Source organism: Xiphias gladius, chromosome 2 (genome assembly GCF_016859285.1).
Source record: "Xiphias gladius isolate SHS-SW01 ecotype Sanya breed wild chromosome 2, ASM1685928v1, whole genome shotgun sequence".
In the NCBI taxonomy this organism is placed as follows: Eukaryota; Metazoa; Chordata; class Actinopteri; order Istiophoriformes; family Xiphiidae; genus Xiphias; species Xiphias gladius.
This window is the reverse complement of record NC_053401.1, coordinates 8,653,445-8,666,340: the sequence shown is the minus strand read 5'-3', so window position 1 is coordinate 8,666,340 and position 12,896 is coordinate 8,653,445. Positions and strand designations below refer to the sequence as shown.

Genomic DNA, 12,896 nt, shown 5'->3' with positions numbered 1-12,896 from the left:
GTAGGTCAGTTCACACCTGGCATTAGAGGGTGTCTCCACATGCGTCTTGAGTAACCACTTGTGATCGGATCACACCTCCCCACTGTATATGCAAGTAAACATGTACACCATTCCCCGACCAAAATGTGTTGTTTTTAAACCGACCGGGGGGGGGGGGCAGTGCACTTCCCGTGCCTAGTTTGCCACAAGTTAAAAGAACAAGAAGAAGAAATTAAAAACAATACAGACTGGGTCAATTCCTTGTTGTGTTCCTGACAAACCAAATTGGCCAAGATGTTTGACGCACTCGTAATATATCTCCACGGGCTTTTCCAAATTTGCAGATGTTGTGAACAAAGTCAGCTTATGTGATTCTTACGACTTGTATTTGTTTGCTAATGAGTATGTACATCCGCTTACACGGAACACATCAGTTGAGTGGAGTGGTCCTTTCAAACGTGGCCCAGGACACTTTCATGTACACACTGCGAAAAGAATTGTGGCCATATGCGGCCCAGAACACCTCCAAATGTGGTCTGAGCAATCGGATCCTCAATAGGCCTTGGGTACATTCACTCCTGTACTAAGAGCTGTCCGCTTGTGATCGGATCACCCAAGACATGGTAGTGCCAGGTATGAACAGGGTCTTTGAGTCTATCTCCATGGTGATGAAACACTCAAACTCAGTTTGCCTGTCTTTTTATATCATTTTCAAACCAACTGAACACAGACAAAGAAAATATCAAAAGCAAAGCAATGCACATTAAATCTGGTCTCTCACTTCAGCAGCATTTTTGAATCCTTTTTTCCCCCCCAAATTCTGTTCATTAGAATATGAGACACTGTTCACACTCTACTTTTAAGCCTACAAACACATTGTACTTCAAATTGATATAATCTAGTTAAAGGTGACCTGTAGAACAAAGTTATGTTCACATTCAATGGTTCTAATCAAAACACACTGGGCCTTATGCAAGAATCTTTTTTGTATCTTTTTTCTGTGAGGTTCGCTTGTAAAAAGTGTTCCAAGTTGGATTCATCAAACTGTCTAAACTGCAAGAGCTTGTCATAAATTGCTCATCTCAGTCTGATGAATGCCACCTGTTCCTGAGGAGGTGCTCATTCGTGACATTTGATAATTAGCATAATTGACGCCCCTAAAATTACCATGCAAGGCTACCTGTTCTGTTTGTTTTGGGTGCAGGATTCAGTCACAAAAATGTTACCAGAGAGTATAAAGAAGAAGACTTTGACAATGTGGCCCCTCTGGTCCTGCTTTTGGAAATCAGCAGATGAAAAAAACTAACAAGCTAGCAAAATCAGTATGGTGTTTGAAGACCCAAAACAGTTAGAAAAATGTTAACAGTACAAATATTAGTATCAATATTAGTAAATTAGTACATTTTATTTCTATAGCTCATTTTGAAGCCAGAGTTACAAGGTGCTTCAAAAGTATACAGAAAATATAGAAGGAATATCAGTGAGTGGACAAACAGAAGTAAAACATAATGTGGAGTCATGAGGCCAGTAAGAACCTGTAGGACTGCTTTGAAGCTACAGATAGAGATGTGCTCTGCAAACCACATGGGGGTGACATTAATAACATTACTGACAGACTACATCAACTTCTGTTACGACACCAGCACTCCAAAAAGGACTGTATTCTGTTTTCCCCTATAACAAGCCTTGGATCACTGATGATCTGAAGGATCTGCTGAATAAAAAGAAGAGAGCTTTCAGGTCTGGTGACAAGAACAAACTGAAAAAGGGTACAGCGTGATCTAAAAAAAAAACAAAAACGTAAGACTGAACTCCATCAGGGACGTTTGGATAAGCATGAAGCAGATTATAGGCTTCAGCGTCAAAGGCCGTCAGCAGGTTGACAGCCCAGAAAGAACCAATGAACTGAATGGGTTTTGCAACAAGTTCAGCACTGGACCTCCAGCTGTGCCTTCCCCATACCCTCAGACACCAAAACATCCCCTGTCCTACCTCTACTCCCCCCCTGCTGAGCACCTCTGATCACAACCCCCCGACTCCAGCCTTCGCAGAGATGACCACGCTCCCCCAGGATGACTGTGACGAAGAGCAAAGTTATGAGAGATGAAGAGACTCCACCAAGGCAAGGCTGCAGGCCTTGATGGTAATCATGCCCAGGGCATGGGCGAACCAGCTTTCTGGTATCCTGCAACACACAGTATAGTGTGTCAAGATTTGGCTCTGCAGGTCTGCAATTCTGCAGTTGTGGTTTAAATTTGAATTCTGTTGTTATCCTTAGTCTGCTGTAACATGACAATTTCCAATCAATAAAGTATATCTAATTAAAGAAAATTTAACAAGAAAAATGCAGTAGATATTATCAGAAAAAGGTTATGACAATGCCAGTTTAGACAACTGGGTTATTAAAAGCTTTTTTAAATGTGGCACTGACTCAGCTGATCCAATACTGAGGTGGAGTTTGTTCCTAAGCGTTGGTGCTAAAAACAGTAAAAGCATCATCGCCCTTTGTCTTAAGCCTGGACCGTGGAACTTCTAACAACATTTGGTTCTCAGACCTGAGGTGCAGAATAAGGGGTTAATGGAACTGAAAGGTAAGGCGGAGCCAGGCCATGCAGGGATTTAAAAAGTGATCAGCTGAATCTTAAATTGAGTTTCGAAAACAAACAGGGAGCCAGTGTAACTCAGCCAAGACCAGAGAGATACTTTCACTACATCTAGTGTTTGTAAGAAGTTCTTAACTTTTGATAGGCAACTTCTGCAACATTCAAGCAAGTAAATAATAAATTGCAATAATCTAGGTGAGAGGAAATTAAAATGTGAATAAGTTGTTCAACTAGTATTGACATACTTCAGTAGAGGGGGAAGGAAAAACCTTATTTGTATTGTGACTTGTATTTATAGTCTACAGTGCCTTGAGATGCTGCATTTGCTGACAAAACCTGGCATCATCAGTAGCAGCTGTGACTATTTGAGAATATATACGAGGAACTCATGCCAATATCAGAACTCTGTCGGCCCAACTTTGGCCTGATTGTTAAAAGGCATCTGGCTGCACCAAGGTCCAGTATTAGTGGGACTGCTGTAAATCATGCAACAAAGCTGTCAGTGGCTCAAATTCAGGCTGCAATTGTCTTCTGTTTGCCAACCTAACCAACAATGGCCCAGCGATTTCATGCTGTTTGAGTAATCCTGGAGGTCTCCCCATAAATAAACACTGTGGAAAGATTGTGTCTGGTTTGACTGAGGTGGTCTGAGGGCATCTGCACTCTGGACACTGCAGGCTGCGGTTGTAAAGTGAAAAAGTGGTTCCTTGGTCAGTAATAAGCTCTTGTTGCTGGGAAAAATCACACAAGGTGGCTGACAAGACCAGACATCAAAAATTAGGCGCAATGGGTCACAGGCATTCAGGCAAAACAAGAAAAAGGCTGGAACGCTACAGCTATGAGGAATCGCTAACAATCTTGCGAAGAGGTGAATGCGGATTCTTGAGTATATATAGTGAGGCTGATGACTGATGGGAAGCAGGTGTGTAGGGAGGAGCAGGTGATAAGGTAGAATGGGAAATACACTGAGGACAACTGGTGGGCAGGTGAGGAATGGCAGGGTCAAGAATGACAGATAATGATACTGACTCTGAATCAGATGAACAAGGTCAAACGATGACAGGTAGTTTCACCAAGTAGGTTAGCCGAAAATAAACAAAATGTATAAACTGTACATCTTCCTTCTGTGACTACATCTAGATTGTGTCAGTTAAGAGATACACATTCTTGGTTTTTGATACTGGGATATCAAGGTGGAGTCATCATTATTGTGGTCTTTTAGAGATTAAAATATAATAACCCTATTGCCAGACAAGAACATCAGTAACAGACAATTCTGCAAATACGGTTATGTTTAGTGCTAACATTTTTTTCTTTTCTTTCTGAATGTTTTGAAATTCTTGCTTCCTGAAATATCTGTACACAGCAACTACTGTATGTTTAAGGTTAGGAAAAGATCATGGCTATGGCAAATAAAATATGGTAAAGCTATGGTTTGGGTGGGGTAACAAAACCGGGTTTGGTTAAAGCTTGTTAAAGTTAGGGAATTTTCCTCCATCACCCTGACCTCCACACCCTCACTTTCTGCCTCACTACATAAAGGGCAAACCCCTTCCTGCATTTGTACTAAATGTTTGCACTGTTCCTAGGTCCTTCCTAGTTATTTGCCGTCGCTACGTCTTTCAGACTTCCCATTCTTGCATGGCACATACGCAGTTTACACTTATAACGTTGGCGGCTTTAACACACGAAAATCGTAGAGATGTCTGAAAAAATGGGTCCTTGTTTTCCGACAGAGTTAGACAAAAAGAGGCCCCTCATGTCTAGCTGTTTATTTCGCTGGTTGTGAAAACTGTGGCTAGAATATTTTATGATTTGTGGCTAGCTTACTAATTAAGCTAATGTTAGCTTCATTTGTTGGTTGAAAGCACTGTATCTGCCTGAGTTTTTCATGTTTCCACCTGACTCGTATTAAACCGAGAACCCTGTAAAATGGCTCTTAAATATGCAGGGGTTGCTGGAGTGTAAACTTCCGTCCAATCCAATAAGGACCAGCTAATGTTAGAAAAACACACAGTATAACACATTCTTTACACTTCTGCTTTTGTGTTTGGTTTTGGAGAGGGTGAAAAATACAGTTTCAGCTCTTAGATTTATCCAAAGGTTGACAGATCTGCCCCGCCTGACCTTGCTAAACTATGAATGGACAATCACAGTTTGGGGTAGGGTTTTAGTGGTCAGTTCCAAGGGATACTGGCCTGGAAAAGAGGACTGCAGTATGTGGGACTAATAACTAAAAGACAGGTCTCAGCTTTTACCATGAAGATCCCTGTGATCTTTTCTATTTATTCTATTATTCTGTTTTCTTCACACAGAAACCAAACAGTGCTACACCAGTTCTGCTGCCCGGCCCCAGAGGCCCCGGAGGGGGAGACATCAACTGCCTGTGTCCCCAGGTAAGACGACTGCATCCTTGTAACATCTGCACAAAAAAAACGATCTATTTTTGATATTTTTATTTACTTTGAAAAATTTTATTTTTAATTTCTGTAAATTTAAATTTCAGCCACTTATCGTGCATCCTATTAGTAACGGTGCTGCAGTAGCTACTTAAGGCAACACAAATACCCCAGCAGTGTCATCTAAATTGAAGTGGTTGTAAACGCTTCAGGTTCTTCCAGGGGACAACCTGAATTCCTTCCCCTCCATGATAACAATGAACCAATAAGAGGGAGACTCCTATAATCTTAAAACAGCCACCCCTGCGACAGATAGGTAGTCACTCCACACAGTTTTAAATGTCATATGTCACATCAGCTTGGGTTTTGGGTCTTGTTGAGGCTGCAAAATTGTTTTCTCAGGGACGCTAAGATACGCCGGAAGTGATTTGCTATTTCCACGGTGTGTTAATGCGGTGTTTGTCAGACTATCAAGATAAAGCCACTGCAACGCAGTAGTAATATCCAAATCAATCACATCAAGATCCCATTTCCTGGACAGTCTGGTCAAGTCCTTGGCCTATCTGTCTGTATGAAAATTGAATAAGTGGAAAAATATTAGACTGAGTTTAGCAGGCAAAGCAAGAGGATGATGCTGTTATCTTTTTATGTCAGATCGGCATATGATAGTGATAGAGCTGATGCTGCCAGCTGGAAATTCAACTGTGTACAAATACTTGTATATGAATTACAAATAGTCTTTTTTGTTTTCCAATTAAAGCTTTTCAATTAGTCGACAAATTTAAAAGCTATAATGTTAGTCTGATGTGATAATTTGCACCTACGGTCCTGGGGAATATGAGAAATAGAACAACTAATACACTGCTGCCGTAATGACTGTAGTTTTGTACAACTATTAGCTTGCCAGGCAGCTTTGAGGGAGTATAATAATTCATATCTAGTCTACAAAAAATAGAATTAGATAATCATGATCAAAAAGAAATAATAAATGACTTTGACAGGGTATTATCTTGCCCCTTTCAAGCAGAATTGACAGCACAAAATTTGTTTGCTTTCTGCTTTTATTTGCTAAAGTGCAGTCTACCACCAGAGTTTCACTGAAAATTATGGCACTCATCTGGCCAAGGCGTATCAATAGCAATTAAGCCATCTGCCCTAAAATGGCCCGTTTGTTGTGGACTGCACTTTTCACAGGATTGTTTTACTACACTATGTGGGCTGGGGAGAAAAAGCAGATAAGCAAACGCGTATTGATGGTAAATCATAGCCCCCGCGGTGCTGGACAAAGTAAGTGGCAGCGGGCTGCAGACCAACAAGCTCCGGCAATCACACGTTAAACACCTCAGAGGCCTGTGTTGTACTAAATCAGCCAAATGGCTAGATTGGAGGATAGAAATCTAGGGGGAAGGGAGGGAAGTTAACTCAAATTACTGCCTTTGTTTGCCACTTTTAAAAGACAGCCAAAAATCTTCATAAAGCTTTTTATCAGATAAATCGTCTGATGGCCAAGTGACTAACTCAAAACCCGAGTCTCTTATAGTACCTGTTGTCACAATAGTCACTTTACCCTTTTTTTTTTTAGATACAAGTGGAGATTACAGTAGCAGTGGTTAAAACTGAACAGGAGTGACTTTTGTAAGATGAAAGCTGGAGGGCAAATTTGAAAGGTAGACAAAAAAGAAAAAAAAAGACAAGAATCTATTGGAGCTCAGCACCTTGAACTTTGCTTGATAGAACTGTTGTATTTTGTGATTGCTTTGTGCTAAGGGACCATTAGCAAAAGGTACAAACAGAGTGCACAACAGAAGGTCCTTGCTAACTTGTCCACCCCTCCACCTCCTCAAAACACCCCTCCGTCAATCTGAAGCAAACCACTTCAAAGCAGGACTCTCTGGGGCAAAGACAGAAAGCAGCTTGTGGTTTTGTCCCCTTTTTTTTTGTTCTTGTTGCGTCCTATCTCTTTTCGAGAGCTGTGTTCTGTTGTTGTTGATTTTCTGTATTTCCGCATTGTTGTCAGTGATTTGTTGATCATTCACTCACGTGGCAACACCACATCACATCACAGCGACATAACTCCACATAGCAGCCACACCTCATTGCATCCATCATCATTCATGTTCACTTCATTTTGGGCTTGTCTCTCCACTGTGGTCACGTTAAGTTTAAAAGAGTCATGTATGAATATTACCATGTAACCAAAGTGTAATTATGCAGTGTAAAACTACCATAATGCATTGATGTGTGTACTGTAGGGTCTTTCCCATGCTGGAAACTGGTGAGCCTTCTTGTTGACACATGTAATGCATCTGTGTTCATGTGAAAAAAAAAGAGGTCTTTTCATGTTGCATGCTTTGGCTTGGCAGTGATCAGAACATAGCTCCCTGTCTATCTGTGTGTGTGTGTGTGTGTGTGTGTGTGTTAATGTACGTGTGTGTGTGTGTGTGTGTGTGTGTGTGTGTGTGTGTGTGTGTCAGTTTGTCACTACGGTGCACATGGTGTACCGTAGCATATTTACATACTCCAGGAAAACACACAATACTATGCATAACACCATATCAACAGGGAAATCCAGAATGATAGACTTGCTAAAGAGGTGAATGAGTGATCACCTCTACTAAAACCTTTGAATCCTGGGCTTTCTTGCTCGTTTTTTTTCACTCTCTTTAATTACAGGCTTTTAGCACTGTCACTACATGTCTTAGCCAGGTATGTAAAATATTGTTATTTTCAAAGGGCAAATATCTGTATAAGAATGGATAGAAGAGTATATCAGTGCTCCAGGAATATCAGAGCCATGAAACCATAGTAATGTGATAATGCAACACAAAAAACACTAATATTAAAGGATTTTGTCAATGCCATTTTCTTTTGAGGGGTAATCATGCACTATCAATGCTATCAATGGTTTACTTGACACTTAAAAACATAACCATTCTCAAGCAAGTTCTGGTGTAATCAGGAGGTTGCTTTTTCTGTGTGTTTTCAAAGTGGATTTACCGACATTTATTCGTGATGGAATTACTTTGATGGTGTCCTTGGAAAGTAGAAGTCACACTGAATCTAAGGATAGGTGTGTCATGTCTCTGTGATCACATCTGACAGAGTTTTAGAAACTGCAGCAGTTAGTGCAAATTTCATAAACCCTCCAAAAATCTACAAAAGCGTCCTACAGAAATGAAAGTGAGTGAATTCTGTTATCTTGTGTGACTGAGGGGCTCCACTTGCCACCAAACAAGGCCTGATTAACAAACGAAAAGGACGACTTCTTGCCTCTTTGCGCAGTGCCTCAAACTCAGGATGAAGGCTAATGAAGCCTTATTTCAAACACCACTCCTGACAGCCGAAATGCAATCATTGATATTTCATCTGCACCGCTCTTTCTACTGAGAGTACCGCAAGCCTTGGTGGCAGAGGGTCCAGTTCAGAAAAGGCCACCAGCATCATTGTACTAATTTCAAGCCATACCTGCTCTTGGTTTGTATCTGTCTGCACCTGAGGAGCTTTATCCGATCAGTTAGGAAGTGGGAAACAACTGGGTGATAACAAGGTGTATGTGGGATCATTTAAATGAGCAGAAAGCAGGAAGTTGCACCCGCAAAGGGAAGTGAGGATTTCACTGTCACTTATAATGAGGACCCTATGGAGCCCGGAAACCCAACCCGACAGCCCGGTCACTCTTGCCAGGCTTTAAGGAGGCACCGGAGGTTTTAGAGACTACAGGGGATTTGCATTCGGGGTCACAAGTCAGATCTGTAATCACTCATGGAGAGGGGCTGCTTGTGCGGGATGGCCACAGCCTTTCAATTAGCAGTGCGAGCCATCTTCTGCTGAAGTGTGCTTAAAAAGGCACCGAGGAGTTTTGTTGTTACATTTACAGTTCCATAGAGGACCTGAGTTTTAACCTTGCAGCAAAACTGAGAAGTGCTGTGGTCAACACACAGGGCCCCAGAAACCTGATAAATGGAAGGAAAACATGCTGTATTAGTAGAATATTCTAGCACGGAGAATGGCACAACAGAAGAACCATAAACACTGACACTCAGGAAGATATCTGGTGGATAAGTCCTCTTTTTAGAACAAAATAAAAGCCTCTACAGCCTTTAAGGTGAACAGGAGTACGATGGTTGAACTTTATTTGAGTATTTTAAAATATATAAAATTCACATACGCACTCTCACTCATGCACACTTGTTCATGAAATCTCTGAAATGACTCCGACTGCCAGAATTTCCGAGCAACAAACTGTGCATGCTCGACTGTCTCGGTTTGAAGTGTAGCATGAATTTACAGTATGTTCGCACTTTGGTGCCACTGTTGTGAAGTTTGCCCGAGTGTTTGGGATTACATCCAAATCATTTCTCAAGTGTTACAGGGAAACTGTTGCCTATGCATTACTGCTTCAGAAACATAGTTTGTTTTCACCAGATGGTGATAACCGCAGTGTTGTTCTATCAGCAAATACTGATGTGTACAGTATGTGTAAATGCAACCCAGGAGACACTTGCTTTCTCAGCTATCTTGTCAAGTTCAATAGTTAACAAATTATTGGCCAACGGTGGTTAGGTCACTGGTGCAGTACTGATACAGCAGAAAAGCCGCACACAACGGGCACATATCAACTATATAGACTGAATACACAAAATGTTAGGGGACACTGATTCTTCATGAAGTACACTGATAAGGTCAATCACAGGTAAAAGCCAGCATCCTTCATTTGGTTCCCCGCATCAGTCACAAAAGAGGAGATCAGTTAAAAAAAAAGGCAAATGCAGCTCAATATCAGAAATGCCTCTTTTACATTGTACAAGATTAGACACCAAGTCACCAGTAGAGAAACAGCCTGAGACAGTACACTCTATTTTCAATTATTACATGCAGACATTGAGATAACTTTTTTTTGCAAGTTTTACCAAAACTGGTCTTGCTCAAGCTAGTGTTTTTTCCACATTACATATTACTGCTGTCCACATCTTATCCTGTCTAAAGATAAAACCAGCTCACGCGATCAATGATGCAAAGCACCCAAAGGCGCAGCCAATATAATACAATAGCAGAGCCTCATTCCAGTGGGTTTAGGTATGCAGTTCTGGACATGGTCTTGTAGTCAAACCTTGTCCCACGTTTAAGGCCTGGTCATACAGGCATTTAAAAGAGCTTAATTTTGATGGAATTTAGGTTCATTCCAATGGAATCGTTGCGATTAATGGATTCACTTTTTGGGTTAAATCCAGGCAAAAGTTCTGCACTGAGTTCAATTTAGGTGTAATCTGACACACGAATATACCCCATTGACCAACAGCAAGCTGGGTTGACAGTGCTGACCTTTGAGGAGATGGTATTATATATTCATATATGTGACATTTTACAAAGACAGCACAGATTAATTTGGCTGTACCACGTTCTGGTGTGACCGGCCCTTTAGACATGAAAAGTAACAGCAGCAGCAGTTTCGACCCGCAGATGTAGCCATGCAGCCAATTTGCATCACCTACAGACAAGTCAAGGGGGTAGCTTCTGCAGTTTTAAAACTTGTGTCACCTGCAGGGAATTCAAATAAAAATAAAATTACAGCAGCTTTTACTTTCTTGGCTTGTAAGGAGCAATATCAACATCAGTTTTCACTGCTGCTGCAAATTTTGTAAAACGTGTAAAACTAGTTTGACAGTGAATAAATAGCTCACCTTACAGAAAATGTCCAGCCTGCTAAAAGAGCTGTGTTTATGAGTGAGTTATGAGCTAGCGCAATGAGATGCTTTACATCTAGACAAAGAAATGCAGCTAACGACAACAACAAGGGTTACCTTATAAACTGGAGCACATTTCTGGATGCCATCATGGAGATTGGAGTCTTCCTATCTTTAATCAAAGACTTTTCTGTCTCAAGTGAGTGCCGGTATGTGTTGCAATACATCACAATTTGCATAAAAACACTCCTGCCAAGTCATCATACTTGCAGTTTAAATTTAGCCTAGCTTTGCCAAACTTTTTAGCACAAACATAGAAAGTGTGGCACAGTTTACTGTGCTTGCATGCTTTTAAAGTATGTCTTCGTCAAGAAATGACACAGCTCAAGCACAACAGTTTCCCCTAATGGCTGAGTCCTCCTGGATGGAGCTGATAGGATGGTAAACACTCAATCTTTTGGTGACAGAGTTAAATATAAGCCTTTGGCAGGTGACGGCATACATTTCTGGCATGATACTTGAGCCTGTTGGCAATTCAGTTGCCACACCGACTGCCCCCCCCACCAGCTCACAGTGTGCACAGTAAAACTAACATCTTGCTCACCACCTAAAAATCCTTTAAAAGAGTCCTCCTGCTGTGCTCCTGACGAATGATTTGCACACACACACACACACACACACACACACACACACACAAACCAACACCTTAATGAGGTATGCTACGCTAATTAGCTCCCACAATCTGCCGTACTGTTATCAAGCTCATGGGCTTCTTCTCGTTTTTTGTCAGGGAATGACTTTCATCTTAATGAACACGTGACAATCAAAATAAATTTATGAAGTTTATCTTTGGGGTAATGGATTGTTGCCGGGCAGTATCTCCATTCATAAGTTAAAAGTAAGATTTGTATGCAAAATTAGGCTTGTCTAATCAGAGTGAGTTTACAACCTTATCTTTTATGATAGGCTATAAAGAGTGCTAAAGGAGAGGAGAAGAGAGATTACTCACTGCACCTGGTGGAGCATATAACTTTAGAGAAACATAAAAAGAAGGGCAACACATTTGGGATATTGCCAGATCCCATTTTTAATCTGCACCTCCAAAAAGTCCTTGATCATAAACACGAATAAAATGTGAATAAATGGCACGAGTACTTAAGATGAAGCTGACACCTTGAGACACCGCAGTGGGGAGACTTATGGTGTTTCTACGGGAGATTAATTCACCTCTGGTCGTGGCACAAGTGGACAGCTGTGTCGTCTCGCTAAGACACCCTTTTCTCTAATTAATAACTGGAATTAATAATAAACTCCACTAATTAGTGGAGTCATGCTGTCTGCCAAATGGAAGGTTGACGTGGGATGAATAAGGACACAGCTGGAAATACTTTGTCACTTTGGGTAGCAACTGAGACAAATAGAGGTTCTGTCTGTGGGGGGGGGGGGACTGGCAGGACTACAGGGACCATGATGCAATGAAGCAGACAGAGGAGCTGATGGAATGATTGATCTGTTTTGTTGGAGGACGTTCAGGGGCATGTTGGAAAAGTACAGCTTTTTTTTAGCCATTCAGGACTTGCCTTTGAGTTGTGTGGCGGCCGCACACACACACACACACACACACACACACACACACACACACACACACACACACACACACACACACACACACACACACTGTACAGGGATGAATTTGTTAAAGTACAAGATCACTTCTGCTTTTGTCCTCACAACAGCAGACACCCAGCGTTAGTCTCACCTGTGCAGCCGCAAATTAAATTTCAGACATGTGGGATCCTCAATCACAGTTCGCCAAATTTCTCTCACCTCTTCACACCCTGTAATTTAATACTTGTCCTCATCTCCCTGTCTCTGTCTCCATCTCTCTCGGTTGCATTCGCTGGTTGTGCTGCGATGCTGCCTCAGCTGGAGAAAGTGACCTTGTTGGCTTGCTGTTCCGTTGTCATGGGAACAGAGGGCACAGCAGGAAAATACGCCATTACATCCAGAGACTGCCTGTGAAGAGTTAGGAGTGTCTGAGCGTATGAGCACATGTATGAAGCTTTTTTTTTCCCCTTTTTTTGGGTAACAATCGCAGACCCATCAGTAAGCCTTATTTTTATTTACCTGTCTTTTTGTTGTCACATTCCCACTGGCTCAAAGGTTTTTGGCCTCTTGGCAAATCAGAGGAGCACTCCTTGTCGTTCTCCTCAGGGGGTCCATCTATTCAG

At 41.6% G+C, this 12,896-nt stretch overlaps 1 protein-coding gene and 1 long non-coding RNA gene across 2 annotated transcripts in view; one reads left to right on the top strand and one right to left on the bottom strand.

Annotated features, from left to right (window-relative positions):
* The window catches only part of iqsec3a (IQ motif and Sec7 domain ArfGEF 3a), a 103,841-nt gene that overhangs the window by 17,233 nt on the left and 73,712 nt on the right, over positions 1 to 12,896 (top strand). Inside the window, exon 2 of the mRNA XM_040146976.1 lies at positions 4,898 to 4,978. Within this exon, the coding sequence (XP_040002910.1) occupies positions 4,898 to 4,978 (81 nt within the window). The remainder of the gene's footprint in view (positions 1 to 4,897; positions 4,979 to 12,896) is intronic.
* Positions 1,472 to 3,425, bottom strand: LOC120800714. Its single transcript, XR_005709009.1, has 3 exons — positions 2,411 to 3,425; positions 1,972 to 2,164; positions 1,472 to 1,690 (listed from the first exon to the last, which is right to left on the bottom strand). It is a non-coding gene; the product is annotated as an uncharacterized LOC120800714 (long non-coding RNA).